Source organism: Grammomys surdaster, unplaced genomic scaffold (genome assembly GCF_004785775.1).
Source record: "Grammomys surdaster isolate TR1022 unplaced genomic scaffold, NIH_TR_1.0 126086, whole genome shotgun sequence".
Classification (NCBI taxonomy): domain Eukaryota; kingdom Metazoa; phylum Chordata; class Mammalia; order Rodentia; family Muridae; genus Grammomys; species Grammomys surdaster.
Genome location: NW_021620894.1, coordinates 2108073 through 2131314, shown reverse-complemented (window position 1 = coordinate 2131314; position 23242 = coordinate 2108073). Strand labels below are relative to the sequence as shown.

Genomic DNA, 23242 nt, shown 5'->3' with positions numbered 1-23242 from the left:
TCTGTCTCTCCCTCTCTCTCTCTCTCTCTCTCTCTCTCTGTCTGTCTCTGTCTCTCTGTCTCTGTCTCTCTCATTCTCTATCTCTCTGTTTCTCTGCTCTCTAGCTCTCAGTTTGAGGCTGTATACACTCTGGACTCTCCTGCACACTTTGCTTTTCTTCTGTGCACTTTGCAGAAAAGCAACACCCACACTTGTACAAACCTCAGAAAGATTTAAATATTTGCAAAGTAATATATTGTTCTTATACTAATAATATTGAGATTTGGGGGATTGGTATTTAGGTTCAGTAAGAAGAATTTTTAATAAAGTTTGATTTCTCAAGTGGATATATTGAGACTACAACCAATAAAAGTGTTCCCTAGAGACAGGTATTTAATCCCAGTGCAATCAGAAAAAACCTGAGAAGTGTGCTAGTTAGCAGCCCAGGACCAGGATGGGGCTGACCTGAATATAGGCCATGTTTAGGAATCTTAGGTCTATGTCTAGTTTCACAGTATTTTACTTTAATATAAAATACAGCACATGATCTTTTAGCAACTGACTGGCAATGAAGCCTCTTGACTTTTCAGTTGAATTCTAAGATCATCTGAAGAGTCACTGCACATGACTCCTCCTCTGAGATATTGAGAGAATAAAATAATGAACATGGAGAAGCCACCTGGGAGGAAATTTGTATCTCTAAGGAGATGCTGTACTCATCACTGGTAAGATGTAAACAGGTATTCGTTTCCAGGGAAAAGCTGTCACTGAATATTAACTATTCATTGGTGTTGCCAAAACATAAAAACATCCCCTGGGTTGAATGCCCAGGCTGTTCATCTGATTATAAATAGTAACTTTCCTCTGGTGACATTGTAGTGGACTTCTTGCAGAAGACCAGCAAAATGCACACTTTACTTTCTTCTTCGAAGGAGTCCCAGTATCACTCATGGGTACAAGCAGTGTCCTGATACAGCCAGCACTATAGAAGCCTGAGGAGTCTCAGTCAACATTCTCTCCTCGAGATTTGAAATTATTTTCATACAAAGCATTTATAAATCAAATCTAATAAGGACTGGCAGCCTATTCTCAAAAGAAAAATCTGTGAGTATACGATTTCAAAATTAGATTTAGAAATGTATTTGGTTAGTTTACATTCTGTAAGTTTTTTTAAGCTAATTTTATTTATTCTTTGGAACTTTCATACAATATTTTTAAGTTATTATTTCCCATCTCTGAACTCTTAAGATGCTCTTTAAGAACATCTACACTTTCATATCCACCAAATTTCATGGTTTTGTGTGTGTGTGTGCATGTGTGCGTGTGTGTGTTTGTTGTTGTCATTTTTTTGTCTTCTCTCTTAAATGATGTAAAACAGAAAAACGCCACTGAAACTCATAGAGTCTGCTTTTTCTCAGCTGTTTACTCCTAAGAAAGGGGCCTTTCCTGGAGTATGGAACATAACCAGTGTCACTCATTTAAGAAACTGAAGTTTCAATCTCCAAGAAACACTATTTAAAGTATTGTTTTATAAACTATGAGTTTGAGGTTCCTGGTTGCAAGTTCTGCTGCTATAGTCAGACATAGAAAACTGTATTGGAAAAATCTGTCCCCATCTTAAAAGATGGACCCTTAGTATCTTAAGCTTTCCTAGATGAGTTATTTACTCTATAGCCTTCTAAATAATTATTCCTGGGCAAAGTATGTATTTATGTTAACACATTTTCAGCCACTTCTGTAGTGTGTACAGTTACCTCTGTAGAAAGGAAGAGAATTGTAACCACAAAGCCACTAAAAGCTGAAATAGGAAACAGGCAACCTGGGACAATCATACACTGCAAGGAATTTCTTCAAACTACATGATTTGCAAACCATTTAAGGGACTTTGAGAGAAAATAGAGTCCAGAACAAGGATGTGAAATGTCTTAGGTAAGTTCAATATTGTGTTCATTGTCTCTTTCTTTAATTTTGTAGATGAATATCCACAGAAGAATGACAGATGGAAATTACTCCCTGGTGACAGAATTTATCCTGGAGGGCTTAACTAACAGGCCAGAACTCCAAATGCCTCTATTTTTTCTGTTTCTAGGAATCTATGTGGTTACTATAGTAGCCAATCTGGGCTTAATCACACTGATTTCACTGAATTCACACCTTCACACACCCATGTATTATTTTCTGTTTAACTTGTCATTTGTAGATATTTGTTACTCTTCTGTCTTTACCCCTAAAATGCTAATTAATTTTGTGGTAGAGAAAAACACCATCTCCTATACAGGCTGCCTGACTCAACTCTACTTCTTCTGCTTTTTCGTCATTACAGAATGCTATATACTGACTGCAATGGCATATGACCGTTATGTGGCTATTTGCAAGCCACTGCTATATAATGTTATATTATCCCCCTGGATCTGTGCTGGGTTCGTGTTTGGGGCATATGTGATGGGATGCTGGGGTTCCCTGGCCCATACTCTTTGCATGGCAAGACTGACTTTCTGTGATGCAAACCTTGTCAATCATTATCTGTGTGACATCCTCCCTGTGCTCCAGCTTTCCTGCACCAGCACTTACAATAATGAAGTTGTGGTCTTTGTTCTGGTAGGTATGAACATTGTGGTATCTACCAGTACTACTTTTATCTCCTATGGATTCATCATTGCCAACATTTTACGCATCAGCTCCACACAGGGCAGGGCTAAAGCCTTCAACACCTGCAGTTCCCACATAATGACTGTGTCTCTTTTCTTTGGAGCAGCAGCATTTATGTACATGCAACCTTCTGATGTAGAGTCTATGGACAAGGGAAAAGTGGCCTCAGTATTTTACACCAATGTTGGTCCCATGTTGAACCCCTTGATCTACAGCTTAAGGAATAAGGATGTCAAACTTGCACTGAAGAAAACTCTGAAAAGAAAACTATTTTCTTGAACAGATATAGGGGAATGTTAGGAATAAATATTCTCTTGACTAATATGAGATCTTTATCATAAATAGATACTGACCCTAATCAAATATAACTTATTATCTCCATTACTTTAGAGCCATATTTGCTTTATTCATAGCTTTTCTTCATTTTCATTGTTTTTTTTGCAACTTTACATAGATGATTATATACTTGAGATAACAAGAAGCAAGTAAAAAATGTTATGCTATAATTTTTCTATATGAAAATATTGTTATTGCATGGACAGATACTCTCAATTAGATAAGCAATTAATCAAATAACACCACACACCACCCATTTATGCTTTGAGATAGGAGGTTGATTATGCCCATTGATCCTGCTCCACAGTGTGTCTTTGGTTTCACAGTGGAATTCATATGACACAGACACAAAGTCAGTTTTTTTTTTTGTAAAAACAAACCAGATGAACAAAACTGGTGATAATTTTTAAAGATGAGTTTTAACTACTCTTAAATGCTTTTGGTAGCAGCTACAAAATCTGCATCTGTTTCTTCTTCTTTAAGAGATTGTTAAAGACAATCTTTAAAGGTAAGCCATTATAAACATGTGCTGAAAGTAAATACTGCAGAGAATATGGTCCTTCAAACCGTCTCTGATGCATTAGATAATTTTTCTTTACTGTTTTTTGCACTTTCTGTTATAATTATTGATGTAGCCACTGATTAAAAGACATTTCAGTTTCCTCTAATACATGAGTCTCTTTGTTCTGAGTATAGTAACATAAGATAAACTGCAAAATTCTCATTTTTCAAGAAATAAAGAATCAATTTGTTTTCCATTTGTATAAGTCATTATGACCAAGATTGAAATATTATTTGCTATAAAAACTTCAGAAATATTTTTAGTGCTTATAAAATTTCTGCTATGTCCATTGTTGTATATAGCCTTAATAGATATCTTTATTAAAATTTTTACAAAGTGTTAATCATAAGCAGAGAGGATATTTTTATAGTTTTAGAGCAGAAACTTTAGAAATCATTTTAAATTTGCTACTTTGGCATATCAGCACACAGAATATAAGAATGCTTAATTTATGGGAACAGACAATTCTGTTTTGATCTACCTTGTAGGTAAATCCTACTTTTTACCTTAGAGGTTGGTTCGAAGTAAAAAGTAGCTTTTCAAATATAAGAATATGGTACTATGATTAGTTTTTCTCTTCAAAAAGAAGATACACAAAGTTTTAGAGAGGAAAGATATTTGGTGAAGGTAAAAGAAGCTGAAAGGAGAATGCTTTATTACACTCATGATGTGTTTCGACAGAAATCTCTCTAGAGTGAAGAATAGTTGCTCATACTAAACTGTCTTACATTTCACCAGATATAGAGAGCATATTTGAACACCAAAAATCAGAAGTAATGATGTTTTTATTTTCTATATCTAGGATATTAACACTTTATTTTACTAATTCCAAGTCTTGCACATATTCAAAATAAATCAAGTAACAATATTCCTATGGATAATAATTGGCAGGATAGATAACAAAAAAATTGAAAACTGTAGTTAGTGTGAATATATATTGAAGTTGGTGCTGTGAGGAATCCTGTCTTTCAAAAGGTTTACATTTTCTCCCAGTGAGCTATCTCCTTCTAGCCCCTAGGGAGGCTTCTGAAAGCTGCCCATTGCGTCATTGTTTGCCTTTTCCATTCTTTGTAAAACATTCTTTCCTTCATTCTAGATAATACACTTAAGCTTCATGAACAATTCCAAAGTTCTTTGTAAGAATTTTTACATAAATCCATATGCAGACATTTGATACAGAAAGCAATAAATATTTTATATTGATTAGGTATTTATTTATTTACACATTGATCACAGTTTCCCTTCCCTTCTCTCCACACAGTCCCTCCCTGTAACCTCCACCTCCCCAATCAACCCTGGTCCACTTTTCAGAAATAAAGGAGGCCTGCTATGTATATCAATCAGCCTTCACATATCATGCTGCAGAAAGACTAGCTTTTTATTGAGAGTGGAAAAGGTAGACTAATTAGGGGAAAGGGATTTAAAGGCAGTCAATATACTCAGAGATGGCCCCTGCTCCTACTTTAGGGATCCTGTATTAATGCCATGATGCACAGCTATTACATATGTGCAAAGAGTCTAGGAACTCATAGAGATAAGAAATGTGTAATCATTGAAATTTGATGCTGGCAGGCAGGCAAATTGAACATAGATCTGAGTTGTACAAAAAAAGAATACATAGATCTGAGTGCCTAGAGAATGAAAGCAGAGCATCTGAAATGACAAAAAGTGAAGTGTGTGTTTGTGTGTGTGTGTCTGACAGAGAGAGAGAGAGAGAGAGAGGTGGGAGAGAGACGTGAAATATCAAAATAAAGATAACTTGTAAATCGTTTCTGCATCTGCATGACCACAAAGATCATTCTATATATTAAAAAAGGCATAGATTCTTACATATGGAAAAATTATACATCCTTTATATGAGATCTTATAAATATCATAAAAATGTAATATTGAAAAAACAGAACACTCATTCATCCATGAATATAGTATATTCAGACCACATTCATCAAGCTGTTACACTCAGTTATACCCCTCTAACTGTTAAGGATCTTCCCTTCCCTGTTAGTGTCCCTTCTGATCACATTTCTTTCTTTCCTTTATGTATTTGTTTTGTTGACATAATGAAGCATATTAGGTTCCTGATAGGAGTATCAATCTCAAATTCTACATTCAGGTAAGCTGACACTTATTAATCATCAGGAAATACAGACATTCAAGATATAACCTAGGGCATTTATCTCACTAAGAAGACCTCACTAAACAATGAACAGACCTGCACACTTTAGAACTCAAAGCTAGGAATGAACAGAAAATAAAGCATTTGCTGAGGAGGCATTTTCTACATACAAGGAAAATAACAGATACTTTGAGCATATTTTACCACATTCATTTATCAGAGATAAAGAATACACAAAAGTAGGTAGATTTGAGTTATAGTAGTTTCTATGCCAAAGACCAGCCTCTGCTTGGGGAGGGTTTCTGAGTGAAGGGGTGACAGGATACAGTGAATTCAAACAACTTGATTTCAAATCCTGGGTCCAAGCTGGCTGCCTTTGTTCTGCTCAGGACAGCTTTCCACTGCTTTCTCTACTCTCCCAGCAGTTTTTCTTTTGGTATTCTAAAACAGTTTTTCTGATAGTTTATCTCCTGCATCTCATAAGCCTGGTCTTTTAGTTTACATATTAATCCAGTCTGGGTTCCTGTTTAATTATCCTATGAATCAGCTTCCCTCCACCCCAGTACCTTAATTCTCAGGGGACATCAAGCAATTTTTTTTTAAGTTTGCAAAAGAATTCACAGATCTGCCTGTTTCTGTTAAGCACAGATGCTAAGCTAGCTAGGTGGAACCCCATCCTGAAATTACCATTTTTACCACACCTGTTCCTAACCTTGCTCTGTCCCAGGCTGACCATGACTGAACTCAGAAATCTGTTTGCCTTTGTAAACACAAACTGAAATTCTGCTCCACTGAAACTTCTTGGGCAAGGTCTGCACAGCTCAAATCACTCTCAGAAACAAAGTCTTCAATATTCCTACTAGAATATCCCCAAAAGCCCCATTTAGAGCATTTCATTGCTTTACAAATTTACATTCCTCCAAATGAAAGCATGGTCAGCCTAATTACAGCAATACCCCAGTCCCTGGAACCAACTTCTATTTTAGTTAGAGTTTTACTGCTGTGAACAGAAACTCTGAGCAATGAAACTCTTGTAAGGACAATATTTAATTGAGACTGGCTTCTAGGTTCAGAGGGTCAGTCCATTCCAAGGTGTGAGAACGGCAGTGTTCAGGTACACATGTTGCAAGAGTAGCTGAGAACCCTATCTCTTTATTTTGAAAGCTAGTAGGAAAATACTGGCTCGTGTATGGTAAGGAAGAACATCTCATTATCCACATTCACAGTAATATACTTCCTTGAACAAGGTCATACCGACTCCAACACAGACACACCTGCTAAGTGTGCCACTCCCTGGGCCAAACACATTCAAACTACCATACATGGGTGAAGGAAGTACATACAAGATCTGAGCAAACCTAAGCCAGAGCAAATCCTAGAATAGAGAGGGTAGTTTAACATAAACTTCTACCCCTAGCTATGGAGCTATTGGTAATTGTTAACTGTTAGGGAGGCAGAAACAGTTGTTTCTAAGAAAGTAGCCCCTGGTAAGTCAACCATACCAATGGAAGACAACACATACAAGGATATTTGTGCATCACCAATTAGTGTGGACATTAAAATGAACAATCAAATGAACAAACACACAAATGGATAAAAATAAACTTGACACAAAATTAAGCATGTAAAAATGAGTAGGTGATCTGGGTTGGATCTTTATAGTGTGAACATGATCAAAATTAGTCTCAAACAAGTAATTGTCAAGGGAAATGGAGAAGGAATGCATCTTGGAGAGACAGGAGGAGGGGGAATAGACAAGGAGGAGGATGAAGTGGAAACTAAATTTGTGATATATGAGAGAATAAATAAATAAATAAATAAATAAATAAAGTAATAGAGTAATAAAGTAATAAATAAAGAAGTAAGTAAGTAATTAAGTAAAACCTTTAAATCTAAATAAGATGGTGCATGCCTTGCAGGGCAAGGAGGATCATGAATATTAGTTGAGCTCGGTTAACAGTAAAATCATGGTTTTGAATATATTTTGTTGAACAAAATAAGAAAATATGATAAAAGAATACCTGTAGAATGATGTCACATGATTTGAGTGGCTAATTATTTTACACAATGATTAGACATAGATGATTCTAGGTCATAAAGGAGAAAGTTGGGATTTGAACAAGTAGCATAAACTAATGTAATTACTGAGGTAAGTCTTTTTTTTACAAAAAAGGTGCTCTGACTACATTTTGTCTTTTAACAATTGTAGGAGAGGAACTATGTATCTTTATAGACTTTGAAATAGAAAAGATATAGAATAGTGAATACGAATATCTAATCACTTCCCTAGGGACTAAATGACATCTACTAGAGTAGGGTTTATATATCAAAAGAAAAAGTATTTATGACATAACTTATAAATTCTAGAGTATTAAGAGAGATAGTGTGGGTTTATTTTTTTTTATCCAGTTTTGTTAACTGTGGAATCCCTTAGGTAGTGAAATGTTATTGAGATCATCAATAGCTTAGTTTGTTTTCTTCATTAATTGTGTATTACAAATGGGCCAAATCTTCAGAGAGTTTGTGTACCTTTGGGAAAGAATTACTACTATATTTCTAAGACCTAGTACAAAATCCCCAAATAATATAGTATCCCAGTGTTTGAAGCACACAGCTTAAGGTAGGTAGATTCCAAATTCTCAGGACTTGAATAAGTATTGGATGATATCTAAGTGTTAATATTCTAATGGTCTTAATACATAGATCACCAATACTGTCGATTCATCTTCTCAACTATAACATTATACATATAAAACTTAAAAAATTTAAAACTTACATTGACTTTTTTAATTTTCTAAAAGGAATCCTACACAATGTATTTGCCACTGAGGAAGTGAATATGTAGTAAATATGACTAACCTGAATTCACCCACAATTTAATACAATATGGGATAGTTCCAGAGTGACATTAAAATTTTAGCCCTATGCTATAGCATATTGCTATAGTATTAGTTTTTGTGATTATATTCACTTACTTTTTACATGCCTTAAAGCACAACCATTGTATAAAAGACCAACTGTTGGAATAATAACATAGAAAAGTTCAACTATGGATTTAATATATTCTAATTTGCTCATTTTCTTCCTGAATGCACACAGTTCTAGTAATATGTTTAAAATCTAGGGATTTATAGAAAAGATTTCCATAGTTTATGTTAAACAGAGAAGCTAAATATCAATGTTTATTTTTATTTTAGACACACATATATTTCATGTGCCTCTCTGTGTGTGTTTGTGTGTGTGTGTTTGTGTATTTGTTTAAATGCTGATCATTTCCTGAGTAACTTAATAGATCATTTGAGCATCTGTACTCTTATCTATTGAGTAACCATTTACTTTTCTTGCATAGTCATTCATGCATGTCAGGAATGGCAGCAACAACTGTTTTGTTGTATATTATACAGAAGGTGCTATAATTGTAAGTACAAAAGATAAGAGACAAAAGAGGAAGAGAGAAACATCAGTATCTCATTCCAACCTACAGATAGCACAGGACCTATGCAATTGAAAGGTCCTGGTTTTCAATCTTATTGTACATAATATTTAAGTTTAAGTCAAATATAACATATATAATATTTAATTTTTGTTCATCTGTGTGTTGTATAATGGATTAGTTTGGTAGGAAATTTAAAACATTGTATCAGGTGTTCTTGCCTCTTTGAGATGACAATCTCAAAGTACATTCACATAAATTACTTTACATAAACTATCTGGACAAATTTATGTGTTATGCAACCTTTGCAAATTTTCTGATATCTAGAAAATTTTGTGGTTTGAGGACTTTTGTTTTTTTATTGAGTTGTAAGTTGATTTTGTAGCTGCCTTTTCTTTCTGTGAAACTGCTCTTACTGTGATTCTCAGCTGGGCTTTCTGGCTTTCAAATGTCTTCCTTAATCTTTCTGATTATGCTCTTTTCTTTGACCTCTTCCCATATGCATTAAAAGTATTTCCTAAGAAAGCAAGCACTAAGAGGGCACATGTGTGGATCAATAAGAGAATAAGATTTAATACTTAAATATTATGATCTCCATTTTAGTTTTTTATAGATATGATATTGTTAAGATTCACCAAATAACTGTCTGCAGATGAGTGACTTATGCATGCTTATCTTTTATTGGGCTCTGCCAAACATATAATAATCGGGTTCATTTGTTTTAACAGATGAACACTGTAAACCTCAAAAACTTCTGTAGTCAATCTGGACTACTCTTCCTTAGAAAGGGAAATTCAGCCAGTTATTTTCGTGCCTACTCAAAACTGTGGAACTTACTTAGTTTGTGTCTTTCTACTGTGCTGCATGGTGGGATTACTTTCTATCTATAAAAATTAAGTCTCTTGGTCTTCTTCATGTGGTTAACTGATCAAGTTAAGACAGAGCATCCACCTGACAGGGTCCCAATTTCACAGACACTTTCAAAGGGCTTCACACCTTGGTACTCTATAATTGTCCCTCAGAATAGGACCCATTTCATTTTGTTTGTGGGACAGTTTATTGCTATACGTAGGTATAGCCCAGGGTAGAGGATAACCATCTTTACTTTATTTATGTGATTCAGATTCATTACTTTATTCTTGGAGATCATATACTATTGTATTCTTTGCAATAATATCTTATCAAATCCTGGTTTAAAGACACAGTTTTCTCTCCTAAATAAAAGACTTAGTTCTGAACCAGGCTTTTTTTCTTGGCTTTACAATGAATATCAGCTGAAAATCATCCTCTCAAATCTTTTCTCTCAAAGTAAATAGCCTAGATTGGCTATGAGACTATAAGTCTTCAACCCTATCAGAAATCCAGAATGATTGAATTAACTGAAATTATGGGAAGCACAAAGCATAGCTTCTAAAACTTAGCCAATTTATAGAGACCACTGAACACCTGGACAGTCCCTATACTACAAAACGTTGGAGCATCCGATCTTCATCCTTGTGGCCCAGGATCATCTGACAGACCTAGTGATGCAGAATTATTAGGGGCTGGTTACTCTGTCTTGGCAGATATAATCAGTCGACTATTCTGCAAGTGTGTCCTTTTCTGGATAGTAATTTTTCTGTAGATGAAAAGAGGCAATTCTAGCCTAGTGACTGTCTCACCACAACTGGAGAAACTCCAAAGATGCTCAAAATGTTGGATCTATCTTGTACCTTATTGATACAAATTGGTATAGTTATGCTCTAAATGTATTTTGAGAGAAAAATTTTATTTTAACAGGAAGGGTTATATGTAGGAGGAGCTAAGGTGGGAGGAGTAAGGAGAGGAGGAAGAGGAGAGGAGGAGCTAGGAGATGAGATGAGAAAGGGCGAGACACAGAGAGAGAGAAAGAGAGAGAGAGAGAGAGAGAGAGAGAGAGAGAGAGAGAGAGAGAAGAACATGGAGGCTGAGGTTCGCATGTCTCAGCCAGTCAAAGATAGTTGGTATATCTAGGTTGGGTATTGGGTTACACTTCTGATTGTATGAGCATCTTGTTATTGAGCATTACCAAACATATAAAGCCTTTGATTAACATTTTTTTTTAAAAAAAGGATGAGGAGGGAGGGTGATGGAATACATGTGACAGGAAATCAGATGAGGAAACTAGCTGGAGAAGAAAGGGAAGGGGCAGAGGGAAACAAATCAGAACTCTAATGACACATGTATGAGGATGCTGTAATAAAACCCAGTACTTTGTTTGCTAACTTAAGATACTAATAAAGGGGAAAAAAGCAAGAAGGAGAAGGAGTCTATAGGATAGACAGTTTCTGGAGAAGGGATGGGGAAAGGGATGAAGTGAAATGTAAATAAATAAAATATCTAATAAAAAAGAAAAAAAGAAAGAAGAAAAAAAGATACAGGATAAAAAAAGGTCACAGATATGCTGAATATTCTTTAAAAGTTGTAGAAGACTTTCTCAAAAATATATTGAAACACGCTATCTTGCTTGGATCTTAACCATGATTTTCATACAAAAAAGTAGTTTATTTCATTGTGTGCAATAATGTTTTCTCAATTTACTTTTTTTTCATTTTTAGAATAAATGAACAATCTAAAGCCACATCAAATTCCAGAGTCTATATACTTCTTTCTGTCATAACATTAGGAACAATTTAACCTATTATGATAATATTTTGTGCCATAGGTCTTTTGTCTGCATATATGTCAGTGTATCCACTGCATGCTGGTACATGCAGAGGCAAGAAGGCAGTGTTTGAAACTGTGGAATTAATGTTATAAATGGTTTTCAGTTGGCAGGTAGTTACTGGGACATGAACCCAGGTTATCTTAATGGAAGAGTAGTTGTTGATTGTAAATGCTGTGTCATCACTGCATCCTATAGGGAATGTTTTAATACAAAATTACTCCAAAATTATTAACATTAACTGTTTACAAAGCATATAGTTCCAGTCTGCTTGAATTTTAGGAAACACTCAATACACATAAAAATAATTTTGCAGTTTTGAAAGAAAATTTAGTATGATATTGACTTCAAATGATATAAGAAAAAGAAGTCCCTGAAGAAAACACTGATTTATTGGTGGTTCAGATATAATACCTGGAAGTCAGCTGTAAATTGCTCTTTCACAGATAGAGCTAGCCTCAACTGTAATTTATGGCCAGACTGTAGCACTGTATTTATCTTTCTACTTCCATACCTATATATCAGGAGAATGTCTTAATCCAGTCTAGCTTTCCATTCTAAGAAGAGCTATAAAAGTTTGCAAATCTATCATGAATAGAACCACTATCATATCCTTTCATTTACACCGAGAATCTTCTTCTTTGTTTACATGTCTGTACTTCCAGATTTAGAGATTGATAGAGTAATGTTGATTCATAAAATGTTTTGAGAATTTGAAAGAGATTATTTTTGGATTAACTGAGCTATATTGCAAGCTACAGTTTCATAAAGCTGATGGTTCCTTTGGTAGGTACTCAGGTGAAAAGGGTAAGTAGTTTTATTCTAATTACACAAACACAATAATTAAATCTGAGTTTGTGCTTACATTTAATATGCAGTACTTACAGAGTTACGTTTTATGAACAAAAATGACACAACATGTCTTGAATTGAAGCAGTCAGTAATGGAGTGCAAAGGAGACTATTAAATTTAGTCTTTGTCCATAAGCTTTGAAAGCCCATGAGGCATCAACCCTGTACAAAGTATTACAGACAGCTAAGGAACGCTGAAGTGAGAGACATAGTCCTACATAGGGAAGAGCATAATGATTTCTTATCCAATACAAAGGTCATCACTGAAAACTTGCATACAAGTAACATAATACAGACTGAGAAATTGTAACAAGGTCTATATATGTATATATATATATATATATATATATATATATATATACATGCATGTAACAATTAATGAAACACATTTATGATTTTGAAGCAGACCAAAGAGAAGTATGTGGGAGAGTGTTAAGAGAGGAAATTGAAAGGGGTCAATGTCATTATATTATAGTTTCAAAACTAACAGAAGTAATTTTTGAAAAGGTCTATGGGGTAGACAATTAAATGGGGGAAATCAGGTTTTCAGATGTGGAATCTGTCAAAAGAGAATTCAAATATAATAGTCAAAATCAACCATTTCCCTCCCTTTTTCTTATAGTTAACAATTTATAAGAAATGACTACTATGAACCATTCTTCGATGATTGACTTCATCCTCGAAGGACTAACAAAACGCCCAGAGCTTCAGCTCCCACTGTTCCTCTTGTTTCTGGCAGTATATGTGATAACAGTAGTGGGAAACTTGGGCATGATCCTCTTAATCACCGTTAGTTCTCAACTTCACTCTCCAATATATTATTTTCTCAGTCATTTATCCTTCATTGACCTCTGCTATTCCTCTGTCATTACCCCAAAGATGTTGGTGAACTTCGTATGTGAGAAGAACGTGATCTCCTTTTGGGAGTGCATGACTCAGCTCTACTTCTTCCTCATTCTTGCCATTTCAGAAGGCTACCTGCTGACAGCCATGGCCTATGACCGCTATGTTGCCATCTGTAGCCCACTGCTTTATAACATTGTCATGTCCCACAGGGTCTGTTCCATAATGATGGCTGCAGTATACTCACTGGGCTTCTTTGGGGCTACTGTCCACACAACCCGTATGACAATGTTGTCCTTCTGTGGATCTCATATTGTCAGCCACTATTTTTGTGATATTCTACCTTTGTTGACTCTGTCTTGCTCCAGCACCCATATCAATGAGGTACTCTTGTTTATTATTGGAGGAATTAATACCCTAGGACCTACACTGGCAGTCATCATCTCTTATGCTTTCATTCTAACAAGCATTCTTCGCATCCGCTCCAATGAAGGACGTTCCAAAGCATTTGGCACCTGTAGCTCCCACATTATGGCTGTGGGCATCTTCTTTGGGTCTATAACTTTCATGTATTTCAAGCCACCTTCTAGTAATAATATGGAACAGGAGAAAGTATCTTCTGTGTTCTACACCACAGTGATCCCAATGCTAAATCCCCTCATATACAGTCTGAGGAACAAGGATGTAAAGAACGCACTGAAAAAGGTGGTTGGGGGAAGGCAGTCATCCTAACAAATTGAGAGAGCTATTAAATGAAACATGAGACATTCTCATAGGTTCTTTTAATGCTTAGTTTCCTCGAGAGAAAGTAGTTGTCTCTTTTTGAGAAATGATTATATCATGTTTGATAATAGCTGATACATTTCTGTAAATTATCACTCAATGTAGTTTTGTGATAGTTACTGTAACCTCTGTAAATATTTAAGAGTAATAGAAATTCATGAAAGAAAAGGGTTTATAAATATAAAAATGTTATGATTATAGTAAAACTCAATTTTCATTGGTTGTAGAATAAAGATAGCAAATTATGTTTGAAGACAGATATTCCTGAATGTTGTCCACATGAACTAATTCATAAACATACTTTTCACATTATGGCCACAAGATAGAAACTGGAGTTCTGCATGGACATAGCAAGGCATGTCAACTTCTGCAAGACTTTCAGAATGATTTGAATCTCCTCTTATAACATCTAGAAGTAGAGAAGTACTATCCAAGTATCACTTTGTGCCAGGTAAAATTATTTTTAAATATCTGTCTGGAGTTGTAGCTTAACAAACTCCTCTTAATTTAAGCCCCCACATTTATGGAAATCATTACAACAACTCTAAAATAAATCAAAGCAATGTTCAAGGCAATGCTTTGTCAATTTGCCATTAGCTTATTATGAAGAGTAGTTTCTCTTGCATTCCATATCCTAATGCATGCTCTGTCCAAGCCAAAAGAGCTGCAGTTATTGAAGACATATTACTGATTATACAGATTATACAAGACAGCGCCATGGAAATGGCAAATGTGGGAAAAAAATTATTGTGTCCTCAAAATGAAAATGCCCTTTTCTCCTACATCTCTTACATTGTGATATCCTGAAATTATTCACTGAAATGCATTCCTCTGAAGAGTACTTCGTATTTTCTTCTGATTATCTGTTTTTTTTTTTCAGCTTTGTAGTGTTTAACTTGAGCCATGTATGCTGCAATTGGACAACGTCATCACACTTTGTTTGTAATGAAAAAGTATATGTACAGTATGGCTAAATTTAATCAGATTTCTTACAAATAAGATATTTAAGACTGAAGACTCTTCCAAGGTATCCAGGAAAATTACTATGTAAAATGCCTCCTACCATTTAATAAAACACCATATTGGGAAAACTTCCTGAAAGTGGAAGGGAATGCAGATAAAAATGTAAGAGCCTGAGGGAATGAAGAACGCTAAGGAGGGAGGTCAGTAAATCAATGGGATCGGCTCACATATGAACTTATAAAGACTGTGGTACCATGCTAGAGCCTCAAGAGTCAGCCACAGATGCCGTTCTGTGCTGAAAGTACACACATACACCATCCCTTATTCAGAATTGTCCCCTATTGTTAACCACTTGTGAATGAAAATTTGATTTGCCCCAAGAGAGTCTCAGTGGGTAAATAAACTATGATTAAGGGTAGACTACATGTTCAAAAGTGAAGGGCCAATGGAAAATTAACTCAATGGTATCTTTGCATATTCCCCATCCCAGGAACTCAGAAACTCACTACAATTTGACTGACTCAGACACATGCATGTTCTCCCCAGACTGTTTTGTCAGGGATTGATTTAATATATATAAACTACAGTTCGTTTGCATATGTATTATGTTTTCCATTTTAGTATCTTTATCAGATTCTTGAGAGTACAATCAAATGTGTCTATGTGTCTGTTTCTTGTGTTTTCACTCAGACTCTGTTCATTCTTTATGTTTTGTTCTATTCTGATGTATTAGTTTTGTTTTGTCTTATTTTATTTCATTATTATCTTTTAGAAGTGTTTTTTCACTCTAATGAGAAATCAAAAGGGGTTGAATCCAGATGGAAGGGGATATGAGGATGAACTGAGAGGATCAGAGGCAGGGAAAACCCTGATCAGGATATATTATGTGGGAAAAAATACATTTCAGTCACTGAAAAAATTTTAAAAAGAACCAAAATAGTTGGGCCCACATGTAATCCAAGCACTTGGGTGACAAAGAAAGGGAATTGCATATTTGAGTCCTTTGGCTTCACAGAAAGATGCTACCTCAACATAAATAAATAAATAAATAAATAAATAAATAAATAACAACAAAACATGAAAGAAAGAAGTAATGGGAGAAATTCTATATCTAATTTTGGGGTGACAAGTCTCTGAATATATTACTGAAGGAACATCTTCAAGAGCACAGAGTATCTGGACTTGAGTCTGGGAAGAGCTTGCATTTGTCTGACTCAGTCACATGATAATGAGTTCCTGAGTGCCTGAGATCTTGTTTAGTTCCTCCTCATAAATATGTCAGCTCTCTCAGGGGCCTTGAGAAAGTGTAAAGTGTTTGTTTGTTTTTGTTTCTTGCTTTAAGTTACTCAAAGCCAAACAAAATAAATTCTCTCCTCTATTAAAAAGAATCAATAAAATCTTAGGCAAAACCCAGAAACTGCCATATGACTCAATTTTGCATCCTGATAGATGACTTGTGAATGCATAATAAGAACTTTCTTTCCAACCTTTATCATTACTTTTGGGACAGATGGTTACATGAGGCCCAGAAGACATTTTTGGAGGTGGTTCAAAAATGCTGGGGACTACTGGGGATTTATGAATTTATGAGTGTTTTGTATTCGTAATAAATTCCAAGTCTCAGGAGTGTCACATATAAGCTCCACATCGTAACTCACTCATGATTATGAGTCTTGGGAAGCTAGAGGTGATCTGCTTTAGGACACTGATAATTTCTTCTATTATATAATTACTAATAATTCACTTGTGCTCAAAATGTTAATTCAACCCTTAACATGAAGTGTGTAAGAAAGCAGGAGGCATTTCTCTGAACTTTATAATAAGTATCTATTACATGAAAAAGAAACAAAGAAATTTCTAAGAACATTGCTGTCTCGCAGTATCTAGGTAAGTGCCTAGTTTTACTTATGACAACAATATGATGTCTCATAGAGGAACATCTGGCATAACAATCATTTTCACTCATATGCAACATGTCAGTTTCATTGGGAGAGTATTTGTTTCAGTATTCTCTCCAGGAACTAACATTTCCCTGTTTCTTTTCATGTTATCTTTTGCTGTTATTTTTTTTTTATGACTGGGTCACACCTAGGGAAGGAATTATTTCCAGTGCAAATTTAACCAGCTACGATACAAAGAACCTAACTGGGAATCCGTGAGTCTAAGGCATTTGATTTCTTCAAACATTTCTCCAGTGCGTATTTACCAGGACTCTGTATCTTGCACATTTACTCACATATATCTTCAAAAGAAAGAAAGCAAGGGAAAAACCAACCTTAAACATATCATATCTTGGTATACTAAAATCTCTGCTTTCTTATTTTGAATGAATGAACATTTTTAGACCATGAGGAGAAAGATCATTAACTTATTCACAGCATGTATCCCTACTTCATTTCCTCCTGGCCTCAGAAGCACTAGACAGAGTACAACCTACAATGTCACAATTTTTCCCTGGCTTCCAGAACAGTGCTTGGTACTTCTCACCTCAGTCTGAACTACAGAAGTTAGAAAATGTATAAAATGCAAATATTCTTAAATGTTAATATATTTTCATCACTCAAAACTAGTTGAAGAGTTTGAGATGACACAAAAATACACAAATCTGTAGCCCTCAATCCAAGCTGGTATATTTTCACATCTTCAAATTGTACGACCATACTCTAGCTTTTAAATGTATACTGAATATTGACTTATATATTGAATATTAGAGTCATGTCTTTCTTTGGTCATAGAGATTCTTAGAAAGTTGTATTCTCATTCTCACTTCACATTAAAACTCACTAAATGATGTGGCCAAAATATCAAACTGATAGACAAAGAAGTCAGCCTTTGAAATGAAGATTTATTGATCCTAAATCTATCCACAATGTCTACTTAATTTTCTGAAAATTAGAGAAAACTCTGAGATAAAATACTCACTGCAGAAATTGGTTTTTTGGTGTTTTAAGACTTTCTAGGATGAGCTCCATTCGTAGGTTGTTCCCTTCAAGGAGACCTCAGCCTCTTCTCTTGCACAGCATCTAGAATTGCCCTTCTGGGAAGCTATAGAAACTGGGACCGTCCTTTGACAAATAAAATGTCACACCAACAATCTCTCATTCTCTCAGGTTTATTGTGAGTTAGACAACAAATAACGGTAAAATATTAACTATTTCTTATGTAATACCTGTGAAAGTGTTGTTCTGGAGCCATATAACTGGACTGGAGGTGTGAGTCTTCTCTTAAATTATATTAATCTCTATTTCTTCATCAGAAGTATATAACCTTTCAAGGGCTAGAGAATTTAATATCATAGTGTAGGTAAAGAATATGATATCAACATGTAATGTGTAAGGAAGGAAGAGGTAGGAAAAAGAGAGATGAAGAAGAGGGGATAGGAAGAGGGTAACCATTATCTTCAGCAGACATTTCTTAATGGAAGAAATAATTGTACTCCGACAGCACACACTGCCACCTAACATGGCTCCGGATTTCACACTTGAAAATGGTGGACCCATTATATTGTCATTATCCTTAAGGAAATAAATGTAACACAAGCTTTTGTTTGTACAGATCAAGCATTAAATAACAATGGACATACACTAGTAGGTGGGTCAAGTTTCTCCTAATGCATTCTTTCTGTTCTGTTAAGTAGCAAATGCTTCTGTCTTGTATTTATTTATTGTTTTTAGGGGTTTTATAAGCAATGGCTTTTTAGCTTATGATGAGTATATTAAGTGACACTTGAGAATTGTTGAGTAGGAGGAAAATCTCCTTGTCAACCCTGGGATAAGCAACAGTAGCACCGGTGGCCCTGTTTCGTCACAGCACAGTGGAGTAATAGCTGTGTCTCAGCCTTCATCAGCTAAGAAAGAATCCAGGTGTTGGGTGATTATCCTGGTTAGGAACAGTTTCTTTCATGGAATGGTTGAGTGACTCAGTTGTATTTAGACATGTACATCTCTACCCTCCCACTAGCTGGAGATTAAAAGAAAAAAACTATTTTTAATGCAGTGGGACTGAGGCTTAATCATTCATTGTGTTGGAATATTTCAGGAAACTCTATGTAAAGAAAGTGAAGAAACAGTGCGAGAATGTTCCACAATCTTTTCCCATTTTAATTCTTGCCTGATTTATTTCAGTGAAAAAAATTCTTGGTTTCCTCACAGAGCTTGATTTGTGTTTTTGAGAAAGGGTTTAATAATAGAGCCCATGGTGATACTATACCCTACATAGCTAAATATGACCTCAAAGCCCCAACAATTCTTTTTCAGCTCCTTGAAGTGTGTTGTTAAATGCATGAACAAACACTCAGAGTTTCTGCTCATCACCTTTAAGTAAAAACTGTCTCTGTAAAAAAGAGAAAAGAAACTGCCTTCTTGGAGCAAAATTTTATTTTGTTTCTAGATACAGGAGAAAAGGCATTTTAAATGAGTAAGAAAGCATTTTATCCTGTGATCTGAATTCACACCTGACTGGAAGACAAATTTAAAGGAGATACATTAGATGTTCATGGACAGGAGACGAAAACAATGCATTGGCACTTTGCTAATTTCTCTTTAAAGCTTTAGCTTCATTCAGAAGAGGAGTAACGGTCTTCCAAAATGTAATTTTAGTTTCCTGTGAAAACAGGAAGTTAACGTTGGTGTGACATTAAATTTAATATTTATTTTCTATCTCCACGGAAATTGTCAAAGAATGGGCACTGGGAATCATTCTGCAGCAGTTGTGTTTGTCTTGGTGGGATTGACACAGCAGCCTGAGCTCCTGCTGCCCCTCTTCCTTCTGTTCCTGGGCATCTATGTGGTGACAGCAGTGGGGAACCTGGGCATGATCCTGCTCATCACAGTCTGCCCACTGCTGCACACACCCATGTACTATTTCCTCAGCAGCTTATCCTTTGTTGATCTCTGCTATTCCACTGTCATTACACCCAAAATGCTGGTGAACTTCCTTGGGAAGAAAAATGAGATTGTCTATTCAGAGTGCATGGCCCAGCTCTTTTTCTTTGTAGTCTTTGTGGTGGCTGAGGGTTACCTCCTGACTGCCATGGCATATGATCGCTATGTGGCTATCTGCAGACCATTGCTGTATAATGTGATCATGTCCTCCAGACTCTGCTCGCTGTTGGTGCTGGTTGCCTTCATCCTTGGCCTTTCATCTTCTGTGGTACACACAAGTGCTATGATGAATCTGAGCTTCTGTAAATCACACATCATAAGCCATTACTTCTGTGATGTTCTTCCCTTGCTCAATCTCTCCTGTTCTAGCACATATCTCAATGAGCTTCTTGTGTTTATCATTGGAGGGCTCAACATCTTGGTGCCCACTCTAGCTGTTGCTATTTCCTATGTCTTCATCTTCTGCAGCATCCTTCACATCAAGTCATCAAAGGGCAGGTCTAAAGCATTTGGAACCTGCAGCTCTCATCTCATGGCTGTGGGGATCTTCTTTGGCTCTATCACCTTCATGTATTTCAAGCCTTCTTCAAGTAACTCTCTGGAGCAAGAAAAAGTGTCTTCTGTGTTCTATACCACAGTGATCCCTATGCTGAACCCATTAATATATAGTTTGAGGAACAAGGATGTGAAGAAAGCATTGGGTAGATTTTTTGTAGGGAGATAAGTCTTACTTTTGGCAAATGGTACATAGGAAAAGGAGTTGTTAAAATAATAATATGTTCTATATATTCATTTTTATCTCTTGAAATATTCAATGTATCTGTGTCTGGTGCTGGGAATAATTTCTAACTATCCTGTATTTTCAACAAGCACTATATCACACTGCTAAACTCCGTATATATCTTCTACAAAATGCTTTACCATGTATCATTGATATAGTTTATCCAATAAAATAGAGCATGATTTTGTGAAGGAGTTATTAGTGTTTTGACAGGAAAACTGATATTTTTGTTATAAATGAAGTGATAACTCAGATTTTTCCTAACTTGAGTCTTCTCTTCTTCATATTGATATTTGGTTTTGAAATCTTTCTATGCCTGTAGTTCAGCAGGAAGGGGTGTGGTCCCATGAACCCTTTGCATGATCCATGAATAAGTGTGAGCGACGGTTCCTTAGATGTAGGCACAGCTTCTAAAATTCAAGATTACAATGACTATGTCATATTCAGATGATATAATTCTACTGCCTTTCTCCCTATCCTTTTGCTCTTACTTTTCCTCCTTTCTCTTCATCTGCGATGATTTTTGATCCTTAAAGGAGATAATAGTACAAATGGTTAGCTTAGGCTTAAGGACTTATCCATCATTTATTCTCAGTATCTTTAGTAGCTCTGAGTGGTTATTTACCATTGCTCAGTGTAAATGGAAATGTTTCTCTTTTAGTGTTGAGAATAGCTTGTGTCTAAGGGTATAAACAGAAACATTTAGAAGGCAGTTTGGATTTATACCTATTTGTATAATCATTAGTAGTAATTTCTGTCATAGAACTGATCTATATACTAGTGATGGAATCTGGGATTTGGAGAACAACTATCTTCAATTGCATCACCACAATGCTCAGGAAACTACAACACATTTTTCTAATCTTAAGGACACAGGTGCTCATGACAATAAGTAGAGGAATGGAACATTTATAGACAGTGTGAAAAGAGATTAATAGGAAAAGTGGAAGTAGACAGGTGAAGGAAAGAGATGAGAGAGGCTGGAGTTAAAAGGAATGAAATTGAATAATGCATGATACACATGTATGAAACTGTTAAAATACAATTTTTATTTTTTCAAAAGAAAACTTGCAGCGTGAGAAGTAGTGGGGTGCTTGCTAATATTGAATGTGTACTAGCATAAAAGTGGATTGTGGGTGCATCGATTAAGGTGTCAGAGCACAAGACAAATGTGCAAAAAAAAAATCAAGAGAAACACAGAAAATAACATTTGAAGAAATGATTGGCAGCTTCAGACTGCAAATTCTGCTCAATGTGATTAAACAAGTTTTTTCTATTCAGAGCATTCAAGATCCTTCATTTGCATTTGATCCTGACTTTCCTGAATCAATAACTTCTTTTACTAAGACAAGGTCAAGGAAACTTGTACCCAGCCCATCTTGATTTATTAAGTATAAACTTTTGCTCAATTAACTGTGATGTAGGAAATTCCCTGGGGGTATAAGAATGAGGAAAGAAGGGAAATGGTTATTTTTAATTGCAGACAATATAATAGCTTACTCCAAAATCTCTGGAGAATCAGTGATAAAACGAACATCAGACCTGAGTCTGTTATGGAGAGATAAATTAACATGCAGAATTCAGTAGGAAATACAACTAGCTTCACGACATAAAACTCAATGTAATGCAAAGAGGAGATGACCGAATATATGTGCATACACTGAATATAAAGAATAAAGAATTTATCTGAAGGAAATTTTCAAATACTCTCAAGAGGTCCAAAAGTAGAGTTGAATAATGCTCGAATAGAATTACTCAACATGTAGAGGTGCTATTTTGCACGATTAGTTTCCAAATTTGACAAAACACTAACAAAATGTCCATAGTAATTTTTGTGCTTCTAGATATTCATTTTTTATTTAAGGAAACATCCAAAAAAAGCTGAAATACATAATACTTTACACACTTAAGAAACACACACTTTGACAAGTTTATAAATTTGGAACTATTGCTGCAATCAAAATTATATATATCTAGTTATTTTACCAAATATTCTTTTGACCTCTGCCCATAGACAATTGCTGAGTTTCACATTTTAATAGTGGAGTGGTGGTTAGTATTTCTATTATTTCATCTAAAAAGTCATTTTATAAATATATATTTAGCCTTTCTTTATACAAAGTAATCCTTTAAATATTTATCTATGAATCCATTTTTATTGTTTGGTATACAGCTGTATGGACATATGACAGTGTATTCATGTTGTTATTGATGATACAGGGTCTTTTAGTCTATTACAAATAAATATGCTATCAGTTCTACAATGTTAGTATGACATATATATATATGTGTGTGTGTGTGTGTGTGTATGTGTGTGTGTGTGTGTGTGTGTGTGTGTGTGTGTGTGTGTGAAATTTAAACAAATAACTAGTTGAAATAC

At 35.3% G+C, this 23242-nt stretch overlaps 3 protein-coding genes across 3 annotated transcripts; all 3 read left to right on the top strand.

The window, feature by feature from the left end:
- The first annotated feature begins 1882 nt into the window (after nucleotides 1-1882).
- LOC114611088 (olfactory receptor 147-like) lies at nucleotides 1883-2931 on the top strand. Its single transcript, XM_028755733.1, has one exon. It carries the CDS (start codon nucleotides 1954-1956, stop codon nucleotides 2905-2907), a length of 954 nt encoding a protein of 317 aa, XP_028611566.1. The 5' UTR covers nucleotides 1883-1953; the 3' UTR covers nucleotides 2908-2931.
- A 10317-nt stretch (nucleotides 2932-13248) lies between these two features.
- Nucleotides 13249-14184, top strand: LOC114611090 (olfactory receptor 8D2-like). Its single transcript, XM_028755734.1, has one exon. It carries the CDS (start codon nucleotides 13249-13251, stop codon nucleotides 14182-14184), a length of 936 nt encoding a protein of 311 aa, XP_028611567.1.
- A 5679-nt stretch (nucleotides 14185-19863) lies between these two features.
- Nucleotides 19864-20805, top strand: LOC114611092 (olfactory receptor 8D1-like). Its single transcript, XM_028755736.1, has one exon. The coding sequence runs from the start codon at nucleotides 19879-19881 to the stop codon at nucleotides 20803-20805; it is 927 nt and encodes a 308-aa protein (XP_028611569.1). The 5' UTR covers nucleotides 19864-19878.
- The last annotated feature ends 2437 nt before the right edge of the window (nucleotides 20806-23242 follow it).